Here is a 25,753-nt window from a genome sequence, read left to right as displayed (position 1 = left end):
TTATTTTCTTAATATTTTGTTATTTTTAATGTTTTCCTTTGACTACTACTCAGATTCTCATTTATTTATAAAAAGTTTTCTGACATCTGAAGCCTAAGAAGTTCAAAGTAGTTTAATTCATTAAAATTATTTTCTTTGTGTTTAATCTCATATTCCTGATGCCTATTGTATATTATGTAGATAATTTATTTCTGCTATATAAACTCTACAGACATGTATCATGATTTTAAGCAAAAAAGCAGCCAAACTTAGAGAAGCCAACCTAGGTTCAATTCAATCAATAATTAATAGTCAAACACTTCTTGTGTTTAAGGTACTGGTGATGCTAAGACTGAAATGCAAAACAAATCTTGGCGTTGAGAAACATGTTCTTCTGGGCCTACAACATATAGGCAGATGAAATGAATATCTTGAGCAGGGAGAGAGCACTGTCAGCTGAGGGAAGAAAGGTTTCCAGTCATGCTGGACATCTGAACCACTTTTTTTTTTTTAACTATGAACATAGAATTCTTTTATTGATCAACTTCATTTTAACTGAGTTAGGCATGTACTTTTCTTAGATGGAAGAAATTTTCCCTTCAGGTTGTTTTTCCATATTCCATAATAACTGTACAAGACTCAGATTTCTTATACTAGTCTGTAAGTACCCTAACAAGTAAAAATTTTGTTAAAACTTCAGCTGCTTACCATTAAATAGGGCAATTCAAGAAAAAATGGCCCCATTCCTCAAACATAGGAGTCTTTTAAAATTAATTTATTTTATTTTTAATTTATAGAAAAAAACAAGTATTTCCATAACATAGTAAAATTTTAAAAAAGATGATTGCACATGAAACTACAAATCTACTATGTAAACTTGCTATTCCTTTAAAAATATACAACAAAGTTATCATGTAAATTTCCTTTTTTCCCTCCCCTCAAAGGACCATTAGACACAAATATATTTTATATATATATACACATATATGTAAAATTATTTTATACATACTTCTATTTATCAATTCCTTCTCTGGATTCAGATAGTGTCTTTCCTCATTCTTCAAAGAAAATAAGTATTATAAGAGGTTAATCTGACAAGGAAGGGTATTCCAGCAATGGGTGACAACCTCTAACTTGCATGTGCAAGCAGAGTTATCAGTGATCCCTTAATTGCAAAATCTATTGGCCTTTTCTCAGTCTTCATCCTTTTAGACCTCACTACAGCCTTTGACACTGCCAGTCCCTCTCTTTTCCTTGATACCTTCCTCTCTCCATGATACTACACTATTGTGTATCTTCTGTTTGACTGCTCCTTCTCAGAATCCTTTGCTGGATCTTCATCTGGGTCACATTCATTAAGCATGACTCTGTCCTGTGTCCTCTTCTTTTCTCCCGTTATTTCTTTTCCCTCTCTGCAGCCCTTTATTTTCTTGATCTCATCAGCTCCTATGGATTCAACTAAAATCTCTATTCATTTGATTCTCATTTCTATTTGTCAGCCCCTAATGTCTCTCTCCTAACTTCCTGACTGCTATCTGCAAACGTCTTTATTATCTCAGACTAGATGTTCAACAGACATCTTAAACTTAACGTATATAAAACTGAACCTACGTCTTACTCCCTAAACTTTCTCCTTTTCTGAATTTCCCTATTACTCTCAAGGGCACCCCCATTCTTCCAGTTACCCGGGCTTGCAACCTGGGTGGTATCCTTAACTACTCATTCTTTCTTAGGCCTCATATCCAATCTGTTTCATTTAAGTCTGCTTCTCTCCTTTGACACTGTGAGCCTAGTACCGACTTCTATAACCTCAACTAGGACTATTGCAAAAGCCTGTTGATTCATCTCCCTGCCTCAAGTCTCTCCCTACTATGGTCCATCCTCTGTTCAGCTATTAAATTAATCATGTCTCACACACACACACACACACACACACACACACACACACACACACACATATTCAACAAATTCCAGTGGTTCCCTATCGCCTCCAGGATCAAATGTAAATCCTCAGATTGGCATTCAAAGCCCTTTACAGCCTGGATCCCTCCTCCATTTCCAGTCTTCTTACATTTTATTCCCATCCCACCTCACTATGTATTCTGCAAGCCAATGATACTGTCCTTGATACAGTTCCTCCTACAAGATGATCCATCTTCTGACTCTGCAGATCTTCACTGACACAATGCCTGGAATCCAGTGCCAGTCCCTCATACCTGGAATGTTCTATTTCCTCACCACCTCATCCTGGCTTCCCTGACTCCCCCTCAACCCCCCCAGGGCAGTGAGGGTTAAGTGACTTGCCCAAGGTCACACAGCTAGTAAGTGTCAAATGTCTGAGGCTGGATTTGAACTCAGGTCCTTCTGAATCCAGGGCTGGTGCTTTATCCAATGCTCCACCTAGCTGCCCCCTGACTTTCTTCAAATCCCAAATAAAATCTCATGTTCTTTGAGAATCTTTCCTGACTCTCTTCACCCTAACCCCTAGTCCTCTGATGCCAATGTCTTTGCTTTGTTGATTTTCTGGAATTTACCCTGAACATATCTTGTTTATACAAAGTTGTTTGCATATTATCTTTCCCATTAGACAGTGAGCTCCTTGAAAGCAGGGAATGTTTATTGCCTTTCTTTGTGTACCCAGAGATTAGCACAGTGCCTGGCACAAAGTGGTTGCTTAAGAAATATTTATTAGCTGATCTTAACCAGAATATAGAGTTTATTTGGGAAGTAATGCAAAAAACAAATTTCAAGGTCAGTGACAGCCAAATTGTCAAGGATTGTAGGTGATAAGCTAAAGAATTTTTATTTCATCATAGAGGGACTAAGGAGCTATTTTGGTAGCACTATGGGGAGTAGGTTGGAAAAGAGAGAATCCATAAGGTAGAAAAACAATGAATTAGGAGGTTATTTCAGTGTTCTAGTCAAGATGTGCTGAGGGCCTAAAAGAAGGATAGTGACTGTGAGGATGGAAAAGGTGAAGTGCTGTGGAGGCAGAATTGACAGTACTTGGCAGCTGACTGTATTTAGGGAATGAGGGAATGGGAAGAATTGAGAAGGACTCCTGGGGTTACACAAACCAATCTCAGAATCAAAATTAGATATTGGGAACACAACATTCTAAATGGTTTGCTTGTAAAATGAATACAAGCATCCATTTTTCAGATTCAGCTCTAAGTTAATTTGTTTTCATTTTACTTGATGTTTTTTTAAAAGACTACATAAATCTGGGATTCATTCCTATCTTTCCAAAATTTGATTCAATCTTATATAAATATTATGTTCAGCCTATCAACAACCCAGACGGAATTATTTTCAGGTGGTATTTGTTTTGGAGTCCTTGTTTTTCCTTAGAAATCATTTTTGGGGGGGGGGCTGCTAGGTGGCGCAGTGGATAAAGCACTGGCCCTGGATTCAGGAGTACCTGAGTTCAAATTCAGCCTCAGACACTTGACACTTACTAGCTGTGTGATCCTGGGCAGGTCACTTAACCCCCATTGCCCCCCCCCAAAATCATTTTGGAGTATTAGATAAGCCTTTTTTGATACTCTATTTATTAGTTGCTGATATTTAACCAAAACCTTCCTTCTTTAATCTAAACTTCATTTACTTACTAATGATTTGAAAGGTCATTTGTGAAATGTAAGAGATAGTTCTTACTTTCTAAATTTACTTGTATGTGTGTTTCTAAGCTTGAATCACTTTCACTTATTTTACTTTGTGTTTGGAAGCAAAATAATTATTTTATTTTTTATAGAACAATTTGCTTTAATTCTGATTTGAAAATATTTTCAAATCAAAGCTAATAGTTTTTCCTTTGATTTATTTTTCTAATTTTGACCTACTACTCAAAGGATTTAAGCTGAAGATTGCAAATATTCTACACAGCTAATTTATAAGAGTTAACAAAAGTTTTGAGTTCTCTATCTATTGGACATTTTTTCCCCACATGATTTTTTGTTGTTGTTGTTTTCTTCCCATGTCACTATACAAGCAAAACAAATTCCCATATTGGTTATGTAAAAAGAAATGTCTCAATCTGCCTTCTGAATTCATCACTTCTCTGTAAGGAAATATGTATCATGTTTCATCGTAAGTGAACTGAAATTATGATTGATTGTTACATTAAATATAGATCCTAAATCTATGAAAGTTGTTTGCTTTTCTATATTGGAGTTACGATATACATTTTTCTCCTAGTTCTGTTAACATCATTCTGCATCAGTTTATACAAGTCTTCTAGGCTTTTCTGAAACCATCTCCATTGTTTCTTATAGTATAATTCTTCATCACAGAAAGAAATGCTATAACTATTATTGTACTTCCTTAGCATTTTTTTTTTGCTCAACAACCAACTTCTCTTAAGCTATTCTTCCTCTTTTTCTTCCTTTCCCTTCTCTTTCCCACCATCTGTTTCCCAGTTGAGTGAGATGTATTCTTGTACCCAATTGTGTACATCTTCTCCTCCTTTGACCAGTTCAGATGAGAGTGAGGTTCAGGTGCCATACATTCCTCCCACCACTTTCTTCTTGTTTGTATAAACTTCTCCTTTCTCAGCCCAATTTTGTGACATAATTTCCCTCATATTTAGTCTCCCTTTTCTCTGCTAGAATATTACTCTTCCCTTCCCTTTTCTTTTTTTTAAGATCATCCAAACATAACAGAACCACTTCTGGGTCCTCTGTCTAGGTCCTCCCTCTAGGTACCCTGATGAAAATAGGGTTCAGAGGGGATCCATGTATCATCTCACCATATTAGAATATAAATAGTTTTACTTTGTTTAGTTCCTTATGATGGTTCACTTATGCCTCCTTTTTTTCTGTTTCTCTTGATTTGTGTTTGCACTTCAGAGTTTCTCTGTAGCTCCAGTCTTTTTATTAGGATTTCTTGGAAGTCCTCTTTCATTAAGGATTCTTTTCTTTCTCTTATAGCATTATACTCAGTAATTCTTTTTTTTTTACTTGAATAGAATTTTATTTTCCAAAATATATGTAAAAACAAATTTTAACATCAATTAAAAAAAATTGTGTTCCAACTTCTCTTCCTCCTCCATTCCCCCCACCCACTAGAACTCACTCATTTCAAAATAAGTTATACAATACTCAGTAATTCTTGGCAAGTTATTTTTGGTCGTAGGCTTATATCATCTGCCTTCTTGAATATCATAATCTAAGCTCTTTGCTCCTTTATTGTAGTTGTTGTTACATTGTATGTAATTCTGACCGAGACACTTCAGAATTTGAATTATTTCTTTAAGATTGTTTATTTTTTTTTTCTTTAGGTTTTGACTATAATTTTCTTGGGAGTTTTCATTTTGGGGTTTCTTTCAGGAGTTGATTAGTGGCTTATTTCGATTTCTGCTTTACCCTCTGGTTTTAAGAGATCTGAGCAGTTTTCTGATTTCTAGAAATATTATGTTTAGGTCTTGTTTTTGTTGTTTTGAAATGTGATATCTAGAGCTCTCTCTTTAGATAGTGCAATGATTCTTAAGTTTTCTCTCCCCCAAAAAAGTTTTCTCTCTTTGATCTGTCTTTCAGGTAGGTTATTTTTACTGATACCTTACACTTATATTTTTTTCAGTCTTTTGACCGTTTTGATACAGTCACTTCTTCTATAACACTTATTTTGAAAATGTAAATTTGTTCCAATGTGATTGACTTATTGGGAATGAATTTGTATGTAACATAATTTTTGAGTCTGCTTATGCACAATTTCATGTCTTGTTTCCTCATGGAGTCATTATTTGGTCAATTCTAATTTTATAGGAGTTTTTTAGTTGGGGAAAGTTTTGTATCTCTTGTTCCAAGTGGTTAATTCCCTTTCCAATGATTTCTTCCACAGCTCTTATTTTTTTCTGATTTGTTTAAAACCTGGTGCTCTCATTTAAAATGAGAATATATGTTAAGCACTTTGTAACCATAAAATTCTCTATAAATGCTAGCTATTATGTTTCTTTTTTTAAATGGCACTATGTTTCTCTCCTCCTACCTCCCCTGGAACAATGAGAGTTAAGCGACTTGCCCAGGGTCACACGGCTAGTTAGTGTCAAGTATTTGAGGTCAGATTTGAACTCAGGTACTCCTGAATCCAGGGCTGGTGCTTTATCCACTGAGCCACCCAGATGATGCTCTGATTGTGATTTGAAAAAAAATTAACTCTTGCTTCATTTTTAAAGAAGAATTCTAGTTAAACTTGTTACCAGTTTATGTTTTATTTTAAGGCTTTGCTTATAGATATTTTGGGGTCTTAGTCTTCTTCAGAGTTTGTGTCTTGAGCATCACTATCATTATAATAATTCTCTCTATGATATGATTCTTTTTTTGTTTGTTCAGTCTTCCAGCCTATGCCTTGACTTTGGACATTATATGTCCATGTCTATGCTAGACTTTGTGCACTTATGTTGGGAATGTCTGGGATGGTCCTGCTACTGCCTTTCTTGATTTCTTGAGTATTACGTTATTTTAAGATCTCAAGGACAGCTCAAGCTAGGGACCTGCATGCTTTTGGTGATCCCAAAGTGCTCTAATGCTGAGATGGTATAATTTCTACCCTTTTCTTCTAAGATTTGCAAGTTCCTGATCTATGTTTGGGTCTGATAAACAAAACTGTGGGCTTGCTCTGACTGGAATTCTAGTAGACTGCTTCTGGACTCACCCATTCTTGGCCAGTGAAAAAACTGCAAGTTCTGCTTTACTCTAGGATTCCTGGCTTGATATTCCCCTGCTAGTTCCAGACTGGGCTGGAAGCTGGAACTTAGACCCAGTTCCACTCCTGCGTCAGGAGCTATTGACCCCTCAGCTGCCGCTTGCCTTTGAACTTGCTTAGTATGCAACCTCTCCCCATGCTGTCATTCTGTGTGTAGGTGCCCTCCTTAATCCATTATGGATCTGTGTTCTAGAACTGGGTGGTGAATCACAGAGTTGTTGCCACCAGCTCCTGCTCCCTACACAACTTAGGCCCCTCTGCACTGCATTTTGAACCTTTTTTACTCTAATGCTTAGTCTCTCCATGTGCTGTGTACCCTTATTCCTGGCTAAATCCAGTCCCCAGTGTTTGCAGACCTTTCTGTCTTTCACTCTGTGTCAACCTGAACTGGAAATATGACTCCTTGTAATTCTTTCTTGGATTTTGCTATCAGTACTTGGTCTGGTGCATTTCTAGATCTATTTAGAGGAATTATGGTATAGAACCCAACTGTAGTTCATTCTACTTCTCCACCATTTTGTCTTTGCCTCCTATTTCATGTGATCTTGATAGCAAAATGATATTATATCAATCATTTTTATTGTAAAATTTAGGATACTATTGTGAGTTCATTTACTCTAGCCTTGCCATTGTTTTAATGCCTTGGATGTTTTATTTATGCCCGTTAGTTTGAGGTCACAAAATTCACTTCTGAAAATGAATTCTCATCCATATTCTAAAAACCTTACCTGTTTCATCACTGTATCTTATCATGGTTGTGAGTGTACTGTTTGCTTCCCTGATTGGCTTTGTTCTGCTGTGATATTTATCAGCCTAAGTAATGACTAATGAGATATCACTGAGTCTTTTCTACATGAAAGTAGAATATATAATACCTAGAAATTCTGTGGTCTTTTGGCCATCTGTTCCTATTTTATCACCACATTAAATTGTGGTGATAAAAATAAGCTCTGCATTTTTTAATAGCTAATCTCCCTTACAGCTTTCAAATTCCATGATTCATCATTTAATCTGTATATACAGATTCTTTCCTAGATGATGAGAGGATGAAGTGTGTAGTTAACGTTATGTTTCCTATTTAACTTTCATTAGTACATCTCTTAGGGCAACTAGGTGGTGAAGTGGATAGAGCACTGGGCCTAGAGTCAGGAAGACATGAGTTCAAATCCAGGCTCAGAAGTATCCTAGCTGTGTGACCTTGGGCAAGTCATTTAACCTCTGGCTGTCACTGGAGAAGGAAATGGAAACCACTCCAGTATCTTTGCTAAGGAAACCCCAAATGGGCTCACGAAAAATCAGACACTACTGAAATGACTCAATGACAACAAAAGTACATCTCTTATTAATTGATTGTGGTTGTTAACTGCAGGCAACTAGGTAGTGCTGTGGGTAGAGCACTGTGCCTGGTGTTAGGAAGACCTGAGCTCAAATCTAGCCTCAGACACCAACTGTGTGACCCTAGCCAATTCTGTTTATCCCAGTTTCCTCATTGTAAAATGAGCATAATGATAGTACCAGGGTTATTGTAAGGAACAAATGAGATAATAATTGTAAAGCACCTAGTACTGTGCCAGGCACATAGTAGGCATTATATTTTAGTTGTTAAGGGGGTAGCTAGGTGGTGCAGTGGATAAAGCACCAGCTCTGGAGTCAGGAGGATGTGATTTCAAATCCAGCCTCAGATACTTGACACTTACTAGATGTGTAACCCCGGGCAAGTCACTTAACCCTCATTGTCCTGAAAAAAAAAAAGTTAGTTGTTATTACTGTTGTAGTGGTTATTATTATTATTATTATTATTATCTGATCTGGACTTCTGGATCTCATATTCCTTTGTTTCTAAAAATCTGTAATAATAAGTTATCTTTGTATTAATACAGGCTCAGTGAAATCTCTTTTTAACTGTGTTATGTCACTATATTATCTTTTTTTTTTTTTTTTTAGTGAGGCAATTGGGGTTAAGTGACTTGCCCAGGGCCACACAACTAGTAAGTGTTAAGTGTCTGAGGCCGGATTTGAACTCAGGTACTCCTGACTCCAGGGCTGGTGCTCTATCCACTGCGCCATCTAGCTGCCCCACTATATTATCTTTTACAAAAAATAGCTGTACAATACAACTACTAGTTTCTGTATCCCAAAGAGATAAAAGAAAAAGAATCTATTGTAAAAAAATTTTAAAGCAGCTCTTTTTGTGTTGGCAAATAATTGAAAATCAAGGGGATACCCATGAATTGGGGAATGGCTGAACAAGTTGTGGTTATATGATTGTGATGGAATACTTTTGTGTTAAAAGAAATGACTAAGAGGATGGTTTCAGAAAAATATATAAATATATAAAAATATAGTAAGTCTTATGCAAAATGAAGGGAACAGAAACAGGAGAATATTGTACATAGTAAGAGCAATATTGTAAGGATGATAAGCTATGAAAGACTTAGCTACTCTGATTAAGACAGTGATCCCAAACATTTCTAAAGGACCCATGATGAAAGATGCTGTCCACCTCCAGAGTAAGAATTGATTAACTCTAAATGCAGAGTGAATCAAATGTTTTAAAACTTTCTTTTTACTGTTTCATTTTTTGTGTGTGTTTTCTTTTGCAACATGGCTAATACAGAAATGTTTTACATGACTTCACCTGTATAATGGATATCAAATTGTTTGCCTTCTCAAAGTAGGGGGGAGGAGCAGAAAGGATGGAGAGAATTTGGGACTCAAAATGTTAAAAAATGAATGTTAAAATTTTTTTATGTGTAATTGGGAAATATTTGACAAAATAAATAAACATTTAAAAAGAACTACTTTTAATATTTGAAATGGGAAGAAAAAATAGTTTGGAGAAAGATTGTTGCACTTAATTTAAAAAAGATAAATGTTATGATTTAATTTTTCAGTTGACTACACTCTTTATGAACAGATGTTCTAATTGTTACTCACTTAAAATGCAGTCAAATAACAAAATAGTGATTGAATTTTTATAAAAGTTTTTTTTTAACTTATTCACTCTATATAGGACTTTTTCCAGTCTGCTAAAAGTAACCAGTCTTTGTTCTCAAAATTGAATGAAGAGAAAATAGTGCTGTTCTTACATTTGTTGGGAATAGACACAAATGGGCATGCTCACCGACCATCATCAAGGTAATTTAAAAGCTGTATTTAGTTTACTTTGACCTTTTTTGGGGGGGGGGGGTTGATACTTTGACCTTCTTAAAGGAAAGATATTGGCAATTTTTTTTTTACATGTGTAAATGCTATATTGCACAGTGAGTTGGCATAGTGGATAGAGCACTGGGCCTGGAGTCAGAAATACCCGAGTTCAAATACTACCTCAGATGCTTACTAGCTGTGTGACCCTGGGCAAGTCACTTAATCTTGTTTGCCTCAGTTTCCTCAACTGTAAAGTGTGGATAGTGATAGCTGCTACCTCCCACGGTTGTTGTGAGATATAATTGTAATGAGATAATATTTGAGATAATAATTGTAAAGTTATTAGAACAGTGCGTGGCCCTTAGTAAGCACTATATATTAACATTAGCTATTATTATTATTAGCTATTTGTAATTATAGTAAGCAAAAGTAATGTGCCTTATTCCACTAGAATTGGAGTCAGAGGACTTTGGTTGGAAACCTGGCTGTGATACTTGACCTTTAGGCTAAGTTAGTTTATCTTTCTGAGCCTTGTTTTTTTCCACCTAGAAAACAGTAATAATAATAATAATAACCACCTTGCCAACTTCATAGGGTTATAAAAATCAAATGAGGAAATATATGTGAAAGGGCTTGGTAAACTATCAAGCACTATACAGTTAAGCTGTGTTACTCTTGACAGTGTTAAAAATGCTCTGGAGCTGCCTCAATTCCTCATTCACATGGACAGGCTAGATCCCCAGGGAGTGGCTGGCTCCAGGTTCTATTGGGAACTCTGAGAGACTGGGGAGTAATTTCTTAGTATTATTCACAGTGCATACACCCATTAGCACCCCAAATGTGTCCAATCCAACCCAATATAGCTCATTTGCCACCCCTCCCCATCCAGTGTATTTCCCTCATATCAGTTATCAGTTAATATTTCCCCAATAACATTTAACTCCAATTACTTTTTTTAAAGGGATATTTACTGAGAAGGTATTGCAAGAACCAAAGTATGGCAAATTGCCAAACTGGGAGCACATTTTACTTTACCCCCTTGATCCCTGGGGAGAGTAGATTTAATCTTTTTGTTTGTTTCTTTGTTCTCCTTGAGTGGAAACTCCCACAAGAGGGGGCAGTCCCTATACCAGCTAATTGGCTGGTAGCATTGATTGACATGACTTACAGGCAGTTCTATGAATAGATGTAACTTCCGGATGCTAGTCACATGCTTTCTCCTCAGGGTGGCGCTGTCCTGGTTCTCACAGTGTCCTCAACAGGGGGGTGGCACCCTGATTCTCACACTCCCCCTTCCCCTTGCTTCATGAAGAAACATCATTTCCTTACATGAAGCAATAATATTACAGATACTTATGACTAACAAAGTAAAGGGAATGAAAAGAGAGAAAAAGAAATTGAGCGACTCATTAACAAAGAACTAAAGGAGGCACTCCCCTTTAGTAAGTGGACATTATAAACAGTGTATACAATGGGGAAAAGGAAAATAGGAAAATGTCCATTTAAGTCTTTGGAAGTCTTTTCTCAGATGATTCTTGGGATGTCCTCTGGGTATAGTTGTGGAATGAAAGTCTTTCAGGTGGGAATGCTGATGATCAAGATTAGCAAGTCTCAGCTGTAGAGCTGTAAAGTCCCTCAGGTGTTTTAGATACTGGTAATCAGCTGGGAAATTTTCCTACAAAATTGAGCTTAACACAACTTTAAATAGCTTTGCCAATAATCAAATCAAACAATGAGAGTTCTCAAAAATGTGTCTAAGGAAATTCATAATCTTTTAGTGATTTTACAATTATTTTCCAGTTGTTACACATGAAACATAGAATAAAAACAAAAACTGAAACATCCTCTAAAATTTAATATTACTACACTCCCCTGTGGAGAATAAATTGAGAAGACAATTGTGATATTAATTTAGAAAATAATTTTTATCTTTGTTTAATCACTTTTTGCATCATCTGCCTAATTATCCCCATACCATTATGAGAAATTAAAGAATCTAATATAATTGGTAGCAGATGTCAAGGCCAAATCCAACATTGTATTTATCATGACATCAGAGATAATTATGGGGTTACCATAAAAAAACAGGGGAAACTGAGTCAGGCTTTATCAGATGCATAGGATTGAGATGTCTATGATATCAGGCATATAGGAAGGGAAATTGAAGTCAGGTGTCAAATTAGATGGCATAGCCTGGCTGCCCAGTGCCATGTGGGGGGAAAATTAAACCAAGAGAACCCAATCTCGACTCTTGCCAATAGCTATTCTCTTGGCCTTTCCCAAGGCAGTGCAGTACCTGGACTTTGTGCATGTCTCCCCTTTTGTAACAGTTCAATGTCTGCTCTTGTATGTATTCCTCTTGTGATTGGCTGGCATCTTGGCCAACTGGCATCTTGTAACTCATAATGAAGGCAATTAATGTCTTAAAGGATAAATTCCCATAATCTGAGTCTCATATGAATTTAACGCTTGAGGATAATGATGACCACAAAAAAATGTGAATTTTCCTTAACTCAGAATATAATATATAATTATGCAATAATTCCAAGTAATAGCTTTATTTTAACTAAGCATACAATTACCTTTGTGAAAATTCAGAACATATTTTAATATGGGTTAAAACACAATCTTAAAAGAATAAGAATCTCTATGAAAATAAGCCCAGACTATTGAGTTCAAAATATAGATGCAATAGCATAAAAATGAAACCTTTATGTAATATTTGTACTGACTTTTTTTTAATGCTTAGCAGAAATAATACTTCTAGAATTAATTTACACTTGCCATGGCAACCAATTTACCAGCGAAATACATTATAGAATTTGATCAAATAATCAGTTGGAAAAACAAGCAATTTAGAATATGGGAGCACAATACTCCCAGAATTAATATTGTATTATGAAATCAAAAACATCTCGCATTGGTTCAAAAATGGAGAGATAGTTTAATAGAACAAAATACACATGGAAGAATAAGAGACAATGAAATTCACTGCTATTAGCCACTGCTGTCTAGGGACATTGCTCAGATATCTATGAGAAGTCCACAATCTTCTCTCCTTTCAAAATTCAAAAGGTCCATCTTCCATTTGAGGGAGGGAGGTGGGGAAAAGTGTAGAGAGTGGTTGGTGAAAATGAGCACTTATTTATTACCTCCAATCAATTCCCTGCCAGGGTCTTCCCTGTGGGACTGTTCTCTCTCCTGGGCTGTACTAGAATTGCTGTGGTTCCAAAGACCACAAGTTGTGACTGAGTCTCTTCAGTCAATCCAGTACATTTTTTGTGTGGCATGACTTTGTTCATCTATTCTCTAGTAGCTTTGACTCCTCAAAAAAATTAAGAATTTATTGAACTTAGTTTAATGTTTTTGATTGATTAGTTGCTTTAATAGAGGAGTTCTTACATGATAAAGGTATCAGGGGTGGGAGAGATTGATTAATTCAGTCATTGCTGATCTTTACTTGAACAATGATAATGATATAGAAAATAGCCTCACTTACAATTCATGTAGTGTCTTATAAGTGTGACAGCTTCATGCCAAACCAAATAAATATTGCATTTCCTTAGCATAACTTGTAACTGCTTTCTTTTCTACTACTTCACAGGGAATACAAGGACAATATAAGAAAAGTTGATAATGGAGTGAAGGAAATAGTGTCCCTTCTGGAGGATTTTTATGAAAATGATGGGAAAACAGCCTTTGTCATTACCTCTGATCATGGAATGACAGATTGGGGTTAGTCATCTTAAATTCCAAATGCTTCCAATGAACAGAGGGCCTGAGAATTATTTTCTGTAGTTTACAAAAGTCTAATTATTTAGATCATGATGATATTTCAGAATCTACTTTAATCCCCAAGTATTTGAATGGTGGTTTCTGCAAGTTTCGTTGTAAAACAGATAGGGAGGAACTTGTTTCTTTCTTCTGTAACCAAAGATATTGTGGGAGCCAAATAGCTTTCTTTTGTGAAGTAATAAAAAGTTTTGGGAAATCAGAGAACATATGATTGCTATTTTGGTGAATTTGGTGAGGTACTTCATTGTATATTTGAGGTGACCTTTTGTCTAAGCCCATCCTATTTCTTTGAAGTTTCAGTTAAGTTCATCAATTCACAGACATTTATAAAATGCCTTCTATATGTGAAGTACAGTCCTCAGGACTTATAAGTTAGATAGTATAGTAGTATCATAGGTACCTCAAAAATTTTGAACTGGAAAATGGAAAACAGTGAGTAAAGTACATTTTTATTAGCAGTACCTAAGTTTGATGCTGCTGCTACTACCCTATCTCACTATCAGCTATTAGAAAAAAGTAGAAAATAATAATACACACAAGAAGGTAAATGAAGATAGCTGTAGAAAAATAGGAGAAGGAATCCAGTTGTAGGTATATGGAATAACACCTTTCTTTAAAGAATTAGCATCAAAAAAATTCTGTTTCTGAAAAATGATGCAATATAATTTTGATGGCAGGTCCCAAGAATCACCTTTGACAAGAGGATGATTGAGTTAATGAAAAAACACTTAGTATATAGCAATGACTATGCTATTTCTTTTGGAGGCATAGAGGGAGAAATGTGTTTTTTTTTATCAGACATTGTTTAGCCTATTCCATGAAAATAAATATAAAGATGTAGGTGAAAAATTTAGATGAACTGTTTGAATTTCTTATGAAAAGTAAGTGAGCTTTTTTCACAAATTGATATTTCTCTATGGTGTTACATTCTGCCTTTTAATCTTCCTAGGATCCCATGGTGCTGGTCATGCCTCAGAGACTTTAACACCTTTGATCTCTTGGGGAGCTGGAATCCGTTATCCACAGCAGGTATCAACCCAGCTCTTTGATGATGAATTTTTGAAAGGTATGAAAATAAAAATACATCCTTAGCAAATTTTTTTGTTTTGTTTTGTTTTGTTTTAGTGAGGCAATTGGGGTTAAGTGACTTGCCCAAGGTCACACAGCTAGTGTCTGAGGCCAGATTTGAACTCAGGTACTCCTGATTCTAGGGCCGGTGCTCTATCCACTGCGCCACCTAGCTGCCCCATTAGCAAATTTTTAAAAAGAATGATTTTAAAATAAAACTTAACAAAATTTAGGTTTAACGGATAATATTTTCATTTGAGTTGTAGTTGCAAATGCCCCATTTTAACTTAAATGCTCAATAACCATTTCCATTAGTTACTTCTATATTGTTTATATTCCTTGATTCATTATGTAATGTGGCACATGAAATTCTGAGAGACAGAATCCAAGTATTAAAAATAATTTTATTAATTAGGCTGGTCAATAATCAACAAATTGATTGTCATTAGTTTCTTTCAATAATCTGAAGATGAAAAGGGAATCTCTGAGCCACCTTAAATGACCATCTGTCTCCCTGACAGCACATTATTGGAACATCCTCTGACAAGAAAGAGGCAATCCTAATTCGTGGATACTTAATGAGGAGGTGGGCTAAGAATCCTCAGCCCCTCATCCTTACTTCATTGTGGTGGTGGTGGTCGGGGGGGGGGGGTCAGCTAAGGAATAAGGGTTGGTCATGAGATTCAGTGGCCCCTAGTATATCGGGTAAGCAAAACCTTCTTGGATCAGAATCTCTCTGGCTTTATTTCTCCTTCATGAGCCAGGCCACCCTAAACTCTAATGAAGGGACCAGGGTCACATGAATGGTTCTTGGCAGTTGATTAGCAAGAACCAGCTCAGTTTATCTTGTGTTTATGGGATAAATGGAGTATCCCAGACCAGGCTCTTGAAGGACTGGTACGTGACCATGTTCCTTATCCAGCTTCTGAAAATGGTTTTTCTATGTCAGGTAAAACTAAGAAGCACAGATTTTAAACAGAGAAAGGAATATTACAAATAAAAATTAATACTCAAATGACACAGCCATGGGGTGGAAGGTGGGAGCAGGAGAGAATGAGTACAAAAGGAAGGTAGTCTCTTCTGACAGAGACCAGTTTCCTTTAATGAGAGGGGAAGAGGCCAAAATTCAGCTTTTGGTTTTATTTTATACCCCAGCCTAAAGTTTTTCTGAAATTCCTTGTTAAAAGTTGAATTTGGAGGCAGCTAGGTGGCACAGTGGATAAAGCACTGGCTCTGGATTCAGGAGGACCTGAGTTCAAATTTGGCCTCAGAAACTTGACACTTACTAGCTATGTGACCCTGGGCAAGTCATTTAACCCTCATTCTACCTCCCCCCCCCCAAAAAAAAAAAAAAAAGTTGAATTCAAAATAAAAACAAACAAAAATATTTCACTAGTTAATATTTTTTCTTTCCTTTGATGTCTTTATTTTTTTCTCTCTCCTTTGATGTCTTTAATAAAAACATTTGTTTTATCTTAGATTTTCTTTATCTCTTCAGTATCAAATGACCTGATTTTAAAGTCTTCTGTTTCAAAGTACACACACCATTGGATTGTTCAGTTCAATTGATTACTCTTTCTTTCTTTCTTTTTTTTTTTGGGGGGGGGTGAGGCAATTGGGGTTAAGTGACTTGCCGAGGGTCACACAGCTAGTAAGGGTCAAGTGTCTGAGGCCGGATTTGAACTCATGTCCTCCTGAATCCAGGGCCAGTGCTCTATCCACTGCGCCACCTAGCTGCCCCTTGATTACTCTTTCTAAAACACTACTTTCCATAAATAATTTCCTTGCTCAAAAGCCTTCAGTGAGTTTAAGTTGCTTTAGATCAAAATGTAAACTTCTTAGCCAGTGTTCAATTATCTATCCCCAATCCATCATCTCAACCTTATTTCCCATTACTCCTTAATGAGAACTCTGTGCTTTGGCTACCCAAGGGAATTGGAGAGACATTCCTTTTTTGTTTACTCATTTTAGTTGTGTCTTACTCTCCTTGACCCCATTTGGAGTTTTCTTGGCAGAGGTACTGGAGTGGTCTGCCAGTTCCTTCTCCAGCTTATTTTATAGATGAGGAAACTGAGTCAAACAAGGTTAAGTGACTTGCTCAGTGTCACAGAGCTAGTAAGTGTCTCAGGCCAGATTTGAACTCAGGAAGATGAATCTTCCTTACTCCAGGCCCAGTGCTCTATCCACTATGCCACCTATTCCAATCCAACCCATCTTTGAAGGCCAAGGCTAAATCCCAATTCTTTTAATGATACCTTCCCTCATGGATATAACCAACAGTGATCTTGTCTTCTTTTAAATTCCCATGACAATACTGCTTTCTAATTTGGCACATACACTTCTCTGTATTGTTTTTTAATTGTTAATGAGTGTATTTGACTAGAGAAGTAATGGGAAGCTAGTTGATACTTTTGAGTAGGGGAATGTCATTTGAAATAAACAAACTATGAATGTTCATAATGAATTTTCAAAAAGAGCAGGAAGACAAAATAATAGATGATTTCTTGGACCATGACCAATTAATTCAGAAATAGATAAAATTTTAGAATTTTTCATTATATTTAATCTTTTCAATGAAAATTATTATTTGTCACAAGATCTCTATGTAGTTCTAGTGGCTAATGGGAAGGATGATGCATTCAAAACTGTTGCCTGATGTCTTTTTTTTTTTTTTTTGGGAGGCATTTGGGATTAAGTGATTTGCCCAGGGTCACACAGCTAGTAAGTGTCAAGTGTCTGAGGCTGGATTTGAACTCAGGTCCTCCTGAATCCAGGGCTGGTACTCTATCCACTGCTCCACCTAGCTGCCCTGCCTGATGTCTTAACATCAAGGATGCTTGGCATCCCTAGTCCCCATTTCTACCTTCTAGATTCAAAGCCTATTTTAAAGGTTACTTACCCCTTCTTGCCTGGGAAAAGCAAACTCTTTCCCCCTGAACTCTTATTGATTTTTGTATACTCATATATCCTGTTGTATATTATATTTTTTATGTACATAATGGCATAACCTATAGAATTTTAGAGGGAGAAGGAATCTTTGAGATCATCTCGATACAACCAGTCATTTTATCAGTGAGAAAACAGAGGCCAAGAAAGGCCCAAGTAATTTGCCCAAGGTCACACACACAAGGCAGAAAAGATACCAGGATTCCTATATCTTACCCTAGAGGTAATGGGGATGCAGTCTAAATTTTTGAGTAGGAGTATAACATGGGCAGCCCTGAACTTTAGAGAATCATTTTGGCAGCCGAGTGCAGGAAGGACTGGAGAGAGTAAGTCAGTCAGTAAACATTTATGAAGAGCCTACATAGTAGGCTGGAGATACAAAAAGACGCTGTGTTAAAAGCTGGAGATACAAAAAGAGGCAAAGGGCAGTCCCTTCCCTCAAGGAGCTCACAACAGGAGGTACAACAAGCAAACAAATATGTTGTTGTTGAGTTTTTCAGTCTTCTCCCAACTCTTCATGATCCCATTTTGGGTTTTCTTGGCAGAGATACTGGAGTGGTTTGCCATTTCCTTCTCCAGCTCATTTTATACCCCGGGGAAACTGAGGCCAAGAGGGTTAAATCACTTGCACAGGGTCACACAGCTAGTAAGTGTCTGAGTCCAGCTTCGAATTGAGGAAGATGAGTCTTCCTGACTCCAAGCCTAGCATTCTATCCATTGTGCCACTTAGCTACCTATGTACAAATATGTAAAAACAAGATATACAGAGATTAAATAGGAAATAATTAAGAGAGAGAAGACAGTAGAATTAAAAGCAGTTAGGACAGTCTTTCCTTAGAAGATAAGATTTTCATTGTGACTTAAAGGAAGCCAGCAAGGTCAGTTGGCAGGGATGAGGAAGTAGAATATTTCAGGCATGGGGGGCAGCCGTAGAAAATCCCTAGAGCCAAAAGATGGAGTGTCTTATTTGTGGAACAACCAGGATGCCAATGTCCCTGGCTCAAAGAGTATTTGACAGGAAGTAAGGTATAAGGAGACTGAAAAGTTAGGAAATTAGAAAGGTCTTTGAATGCCAACAGAAGATTTTATATTTGCCTCTGGAGGCTGAAGGGAGCCACTAGAGTTAATTGAGTATGGGGAGCATGCGGTGACATGATCAGACTGGGACTCTGGGAAGATCACTTTGATGGCTGAATGGAGGATGGATTGGGACTGGAGAGACACTAGGCAGGCAGACCCACCAGCAGGCTATTTCAGTAATCAAACTGTAAAATGAAGAGGGCCTGCACTAGAGTGGTGGCAGTGTCAAAAGAGAGAAGGGGATGTATTCATGAAGAGATATTGAAAAGGTGAAATTGACAGACCAACACATTGGAGAAGGGGGTGAGAGATAGTGAGGAGTTCAGGATGACTCCTAGGTTGGGAGCCTCAGGGACTAGGAGAAAGATGTTGCCCTTAGCAGTAACAGAGAAGGTAGGAGGTGGAAATGGCTTAGGGAGAAATGTAAAGAGTTCAATTTTGGACATATTGAGTTTAAGAGAAGAAAGATTTGTGGCAGGGAAACTGATTAGGAGACGATTGCAGTAGTCTAGGCAAGTCATATGATGAGGGTCCAAACTGTGGTGTTGGCCATACAGGGATGTATGAAAGAGATGTGGGTATGGAACCGAAAAGATTTGCCAACTGGTTGAATTGGGGACTGAGGGGTCAAAGATAGTGACAACTTCCAGAACTTGGGAGACTGGAAGTATCGTGATGTTCGATAAAAATATAGGGAAGTCTGGAAGTAGGGCAGGTTGTGGAAGGGGAGATGATGAGTTCTGTTTTTAGGATATGTTGAGTTTGAGACATCTAGTTTGAAATGTCTGATTATCAGTTGAAAGTGCTATATTACAACCCTGGAGAATACAGAGATTGAAGAGAAGAGGACCCAGTTCAGAGCTTTGGGGAATAAATGCCCACTGTTAGGGGTTGTAATATGGATAATGAGTTAGTAAAGGAGATGGCACTCAGAATTGTGCAGTGGACATTTTTGGTACTCAGTAAATATTTCTTGAATGAATGAATGCTGGAAGAACTTTGACCAGACAGTGCTTTTGTAGAGATCTTTTTCTCCTAACTTATGCTTTCATTGGTCTAGGAAGTTCCCTTTACTAATGAAGAATAGCAACTTTTAGTCTTAGGAAGTTGCCTGGAGTACTAAGAATTGAAATGAATTTCCCAGGGTATCATAGGAGAAACTTGAACCCAGGTTTTCCTGTCTTTGAGGCCAATTCTCTGTCTAATGTCATAATGTATATTAAGGATTATCACACATTTTCTTTAATTTCTGACCTTTTAAAGAATAATTATAGAAATGGGAATAAGCATTCTTTATTCATCAGATGACTCAAATATGCATTTTTGTTATGACTAAAAATATTTAAATAAACCTGCTATAGTTTGAATATTCTTCACATTATCACAAAGTGTTTAGCTTTTGGGGTACTTTTCATGATCTGCACCCAATATTCTTGAGATACTTGAAAAAAGGATGTTTTTCATGAAGATATTCTCAACCTTAAAGGAAATTTCTGAGCTCAAAGGATGTTAGATCTCAATTCCTATTTCAGTCTAGAGGCTAAATTCTTAAACTTGGAAATACTTCTCTTACTATAGTTACCTCTTTGGGTGGCTTTTATTATGAATTCCAAGTTTAGATATATGGGAGTTGAAGAATGAAGTTTTCTGTAATATTAACCTAAAATATTATTTGAAGACCATTAGAGAGATAAGTGGTTATGTGAATTGTGCATTGAGATAGTATATTATCTGCAGATAACTCTAAGCAAGTAAAATAAAATAAGAAATAAAACTACCGTAGAATCAAGCATATGGAGTACAGAGTGTATCTATGAGATTGTCTTGAAGGTCAAGGTTAACATTGTGCTCTCTCTCCATAGATTCAGTAATTTTACGGAGTACCAACGTTACCCTAAGTTTTTTTTGTTTTGTTTTGTTTTTGGCAGCTGCTATTGATGCTTTCCTATGATCCTTTTATGTACATACTTTTCTCCATTTCTTGTCTTTTTCACTATTTACATATTAAAATATTTATTTGAAAGTGAATAACAACCACAACCACAAAAAAAGCTCTTTGAGAACAAATATGAAAAAGTAGCTGCTACTAGAAGACGAGTTGAGTTACATTTCTACTTTTATAAGAGTAAATGTATACATACATAGATACCTATATCTATATATTTCACATCTCTTTGTTTTATTCATTCATTATGCAAACATTTATGAATCACCTAATACAAAGAAAAATGATTCAATCCCTGCAAGCAATAAGAACCTAGAAAGATAAAGGAGAAGATGAAGTGATCAATTCAAAGGAGATGTTTTCAAGTTTTGTACTCCTCTGCTGTTCTGGGAACGAGTATTCCAGTTTAGTTGCAGAAGAGAACATGACAAAAAGTGAAATGAAATGACACCAGAAAGGTAGCTCATAGTGAAACTCTATAGGGCCAAGTTACATAGTTAGTATTTTATCCTATAGGCAACTGGGAACCTACTTAGAAAGTGATATAGAATGCATAAGGAAGATTACTGGGGCTGCTGTGTGATAGATACACTTTGAAGGAGAGAGAGAGAGAGAGAGAGAGAGAGAGAGAGAGAGAGAGAGAGAGAGAGAGAGAGAGAGAGAGAAAGTCCAGTTGGAATGTTATTGTAATACTTCAGGTGAGAGATAATAAGGATGTGAACCAGGATGATGATGGAATTCTGAATACAGACAAAACTATATAGGAGGTACTTTGGAAACAAAATCACTAGCAATCAATTCAGTGTCTAGGGTGAGGGGATAGATACAGGACAGTGTTTGGAGGCTTTGTTAGGATACAGGAAAACTTTAAGGACGGGAAATACAAACTTGTTTTTAGGGAAGGAATGAGTAGGGAAAGAAACCAAAAGAATTTAAAGATGCAATGAGATTAATGAGGCAGCCTTCTGAAGGAAATAGGAGGAGGTCAGATCCAGGACACTGTGGAGTGGGGTTAGCCTTGACAGGAAGGACCAGCTCATTCTCTGAGACAAAAGCAAACAAGTGAAGGAGTAAAGTTTTGAAATATCGAGAAAGGTAGATGAAAAAGAGCATGACCAATGTTCCAGTCTTAAAATAGAGGAATGTTGTCCAAAGAGATTTGGAATAGCCTCTGTAAAGAGTTCCTTTTGACTAAATAAAAAGCTTACTTATCTAGTAGCAATGAGGATCCAGTTGAGGTTAGACAGTAGGAATTTGGGCTACACTGCAAAGTTGAATATTGGTAGAGGAAGGACAGGATGAGATGGGGAAAGGGGGAGTTTCTATATTCCAACCTGGATTATAGAAAAGATTCACCAACTGAAAAGTTAGCCCTGGATGTTTTCCATTAATTTTGTTTGTGCAGTCGTTTTTGTCATGTTGACTCTTTGTGACTCCCTTGGGGGGGGGGGGTCTTGTTAAAGATACTGGAGTCATTTGCCATTTCCTTCTCCAGCTCATTTTATGATAAGGAAACTGAGGTAAACTGTGACTTGCCCACGGTCACACAGTGTCTGAGGCGAGATCTGAACTCAAGAAGAAGAGTCTTTCCTGATTCCAGGCCCAGAACTCTACCCATTGTGCCATCTAGCTGCCCCTTTCCATTAAATATTGTTAGTTTATTGGAAATCATATATTATTCTTTTAAAATGTTCTTGCTATTTTTATCCTATCGTATCTTTCAGAATGGCAGCTGGAGAACTGGAAGAGGCAAGATGTCAATCAGGTATCAAATGCATATCAAATGATCACTAATTTCTTCCCTTTCACCTTTTAATAGACAATAAACTTAGATGGATTCTAAGAAGCAATATGATAAGAAATGGCTTTTTCTTTTTGCTTAAACAGTAAGTAAAATTGCCATAGAAGTCAATGAAATAGTTAATGTGGAAATGGAAGGTCTATATTTTGGTCCAAATAAATGTCTTTCTCTATAATATAACTTTTCTAAATGTACCTAATAGCAAAACCTCATCTTGAGTCATGTTTGAATAATAGGGAAATTATTATATAAATCCATATTTATTTATATTTATTATCTGTACTGGACAGCTCACTTAGTTTGCTATGGTTTTTATTACTGTATTAGCCATTTAGATTTGCTTTATTCTGTGGCCACTGATTGTTCCTGTAAACTCTCTTGCGGCTGCCTTAGAAATATAATTGGTCAGATGGGGAGCTAGGCAAATTACTGTGGATGATTCAACCCAAATCTCTCCTCAGGAAAAGAAAAAACTACCAACTAAAAGCATACTATTTATGTATATGAGAGAAAGCATAATGTGTGTGTGTTTTTGTATGTGTGCATTGCACCTGTGCATGTGATTCTAATTATAGTACCTTAATGGCCTCTTTATGTTTTGTAATCTATTCTATTGTTTTCTTCTCCAAAAATTGTTTTGCTGCCATTATATCCTGTGCTTTTTTACATCCTGCCACCTTGCTATGGAAATTGTTTTAAGAAAAAATATTGAATTATTATTTGTCTGTAGGATTACATAGTCACTAGATCATTCTAATCATGGAGTAAATGATTATTTAAGCATCAGTCTCTTTGGTTTGCATATATACTAACTTCTTTTTAAAAAATTAATGTCTTTATGTCTTTATTTTCCTATAAATTAAAGATATATCAAGGCACTTTCCTATTAAACTTTCTGAAAGTTGTTGAAAATGACTTATTTTTGCATGCTAAAAATGCATGCACTATAAAACAATTCTTATTCTAGGATGAAAGCAATACTTTGCAGGAATTTTAGATAAGAGCATGATATAGTAGAAAGTGCTGAATTTGGAGTCAAAGGACTTGTGCTAGAATCTAGGTTTTGCCTCTTAACTACCTGTATGAATTTACTTGGGTAAATCATTTAAACTCTCTGGGCCTCATCCATAAAAGGAGAGTGTTAGACTAGATTATCTCTAACATCCCTTTCAGCCCTGAATCTGTAATTCTGTGTTAAGTGACGTAACTTGATCATTTCTCAGTTCATTTTGGATAAAGCTAGAATTTTACTTATTTTTCTCTTGAATTGTAAACTTGACATTCTCATAGATGAATGTTAAACACAAGTCAAATACAAGAGGAAAAGGATTAGAACAAATGTAATGGTTATCTTTTCCCATTTTTTGAAGGTATGCATCTATGTACAGTAGCTGTTAGGAGCCTTTTCCTCTATCATGTCAGTCCATGATTTTATATCTTAGGGAACTTTCAATTAAAGAAGACAGCCTTATTAATTGCATTTCTTTACCATGTTGACAGAGTATGTTATTCTTTGTCAATCAATCAGTCAATCAGCATTTGTTAAGTGACCATGTTAGATACTATGCTAGGCACTGGGGATACAAAGTAATATTCCTTTTCCTCAAGGAACTTAGTTTCTGTAAGGTACAAGTAACCTCTTCCCCAATTTACACAAGTACAATTAAATTATAAATTTGCAAAAGTGTCTTCTTTGGCTTAAATTTGCTCATTATTTTAAGTTTATAAAATTTGTAACTCCAGTCTTGCCAACATTACAGTAAATTCTAAGAGTGCGATAACCAGAGTTGGAGATGCTACTGAATCTGCACAGGACTTTGACAGTTTAGGAAAAACCTGACCTAGGAATTTTCAGGGTAGTAAAAACAAATACCATGTTTCTCAGGACATGGTTGGCACATATGCTCCAATTCACTTGGAATCTAGTGCTGGCAGAGAAGAGTTCACCCCTAACACTCCCTGAGCCATGTTGGTATTGATGGGATTCCTGTAACTATTGCTGCTGCCATTGTGGCTATAACTGGAGCAGGAGATACTTTATGAGTGAGTTTTGTTTTGCTTCTTGGTTAAGCAGAATTACACTTAATAAGTTTTGTCATGCCATAAACGCATCTCTTTTTGACTTTTCTAGCTGTGTTATATGCCTAAGGATGGCTACCATCTTAATCTGTTTTTTTTTAATTAAATTGTTTTTGTTTTTGTTTTTTGTGGGTCAGTGAGGGTTAAATGACTTGTCCAGGGTCACATATCTAGTAAGTGTCGTGTCTGAGGTCAGATTTGAACTCAGGTCCTCCTGAATCCAGGGCCAATGCTTTATCTACTGTGCCACCTAGCTGTCCCCCATCTTAATCTTTTTTTTTTTTTTAAATGTTTTAGCTTAGTCTGTTGGGTTTTTTCTTCTTGTTCTGTTTGTCATGTTGCCTTTTGCGAGCACATTTTTGCTTTATGTTTTGACTTTTGAGTTTGGGGATTTAGTATAACACAGAAAATGGGCTAGTCTGATTTTAAATTGGCTCTTAGACTCCTCCTATGCAAGCATCAAATATTTTTTTATCATAAATATAATTGATCATACTATACATATGCTTCAAATGATTGCTCTGAGCAATAAAAATATTTTAGGTAGATTTGTAAACTGATACTAGTTATTAAGTTATAATTATTTGTTTGTTTGTTTTTACTTTTCTTTTTTTTTTTTGAATAAGGCTTAATAGCTTCATATCTTTTACAACACTTCTTCCATGCAGGTCATTGTTTGTAACATGCTAACCATCTACTTATATCTACCATTTCTCTCTTTGTTCTATTTCATTTATCCATAATTGCAATTCTTTGGAGATTGTATTGTTCCATGCTTCACAGCCAGGTAGAATTATTACTTACTATAGGAATGGATATTTTGACACTTTGGAGTATCTGCAATCTCATCTTTATAAGTATCCCAACAGATGGGGCAAAGGACAACCCATCAACAATCTTTTAATAAAAATCATGCAACTCTTGCCAGTATCCCAGGATTCCAGGATCATAGGATGATAGCTTTAGAGTTATAAAGGACCTTAAAGTCATATAGTCCAGCTGCCTAATTCCATAGAGGAGTAAACTGAGGTGGAGATGTGTGAAATGACTTGCCCAAGGTGACAGAGGTAAGAGGCACACGTAGGATTTGAACCGAGGTCCTTTGACCACAAATCCATTGCTCTTTCCACTCTAACGTAGATGTGGTCTTCTACAAGGGGCCACCTTTCATCTTGGGATTTTCCTGTAGCTCTTTTGATAGTTTGTGGTCA

At 36.4% G+C, this 25,753-nt stretch overlaps 1 protein-coding gene across 1 annotated transcript in view; it reads left to right on the top strand.

Annotated features, from left to right (window-relative positions):
- PIGN (phosphatidylinositol glycan anchor biosynthesis class N) overlaps nt 1-25,753 on the top strand; it is a 207,271-nt gene that overhangs the window by 40,629 nt on the left and 140,889 nt on the right. The window contains exons 7-10 of the mRNA XM_043979114.1: nt 9,695-9,819; nt 13,433-13,563; nt 14,573-14,689; nt 22,387-22,427. Of these exons, the coding sequence (XP_043835049.1) occupies nt 9,695-9,819; nt 13,433-13,563; nt 14,573-14,689; nt 22,387-22,427 (414 nt within the window). The remainder of the gene's footprint in view (nt 1-9,694; nt 9,820-13,432; nt 13,564-14,572; nt 14,690-22,386; nt 22,428-25,753) is intronic.

The sequence above is a fragment of the Dromiciops gliroides genome, chromosome 1 (genome assembly GCF_019393635.1).
Source record: "Dromiciops gliroides isolate mDroGli1 chromosome 1, mDroGli1.pri, whole genome shotgun sequence".
In the NCBI taxonomy this organism is placed as follows: Eukaryota; Metazoa; Chordata; class Mammalia; order Microbiotheria; family Microbiotheriidae; genus Dromiciops; species Dromiciops gliroides.
This window is presented reverse-complemented; position numbering and strand designations above follow the sequence as displayed.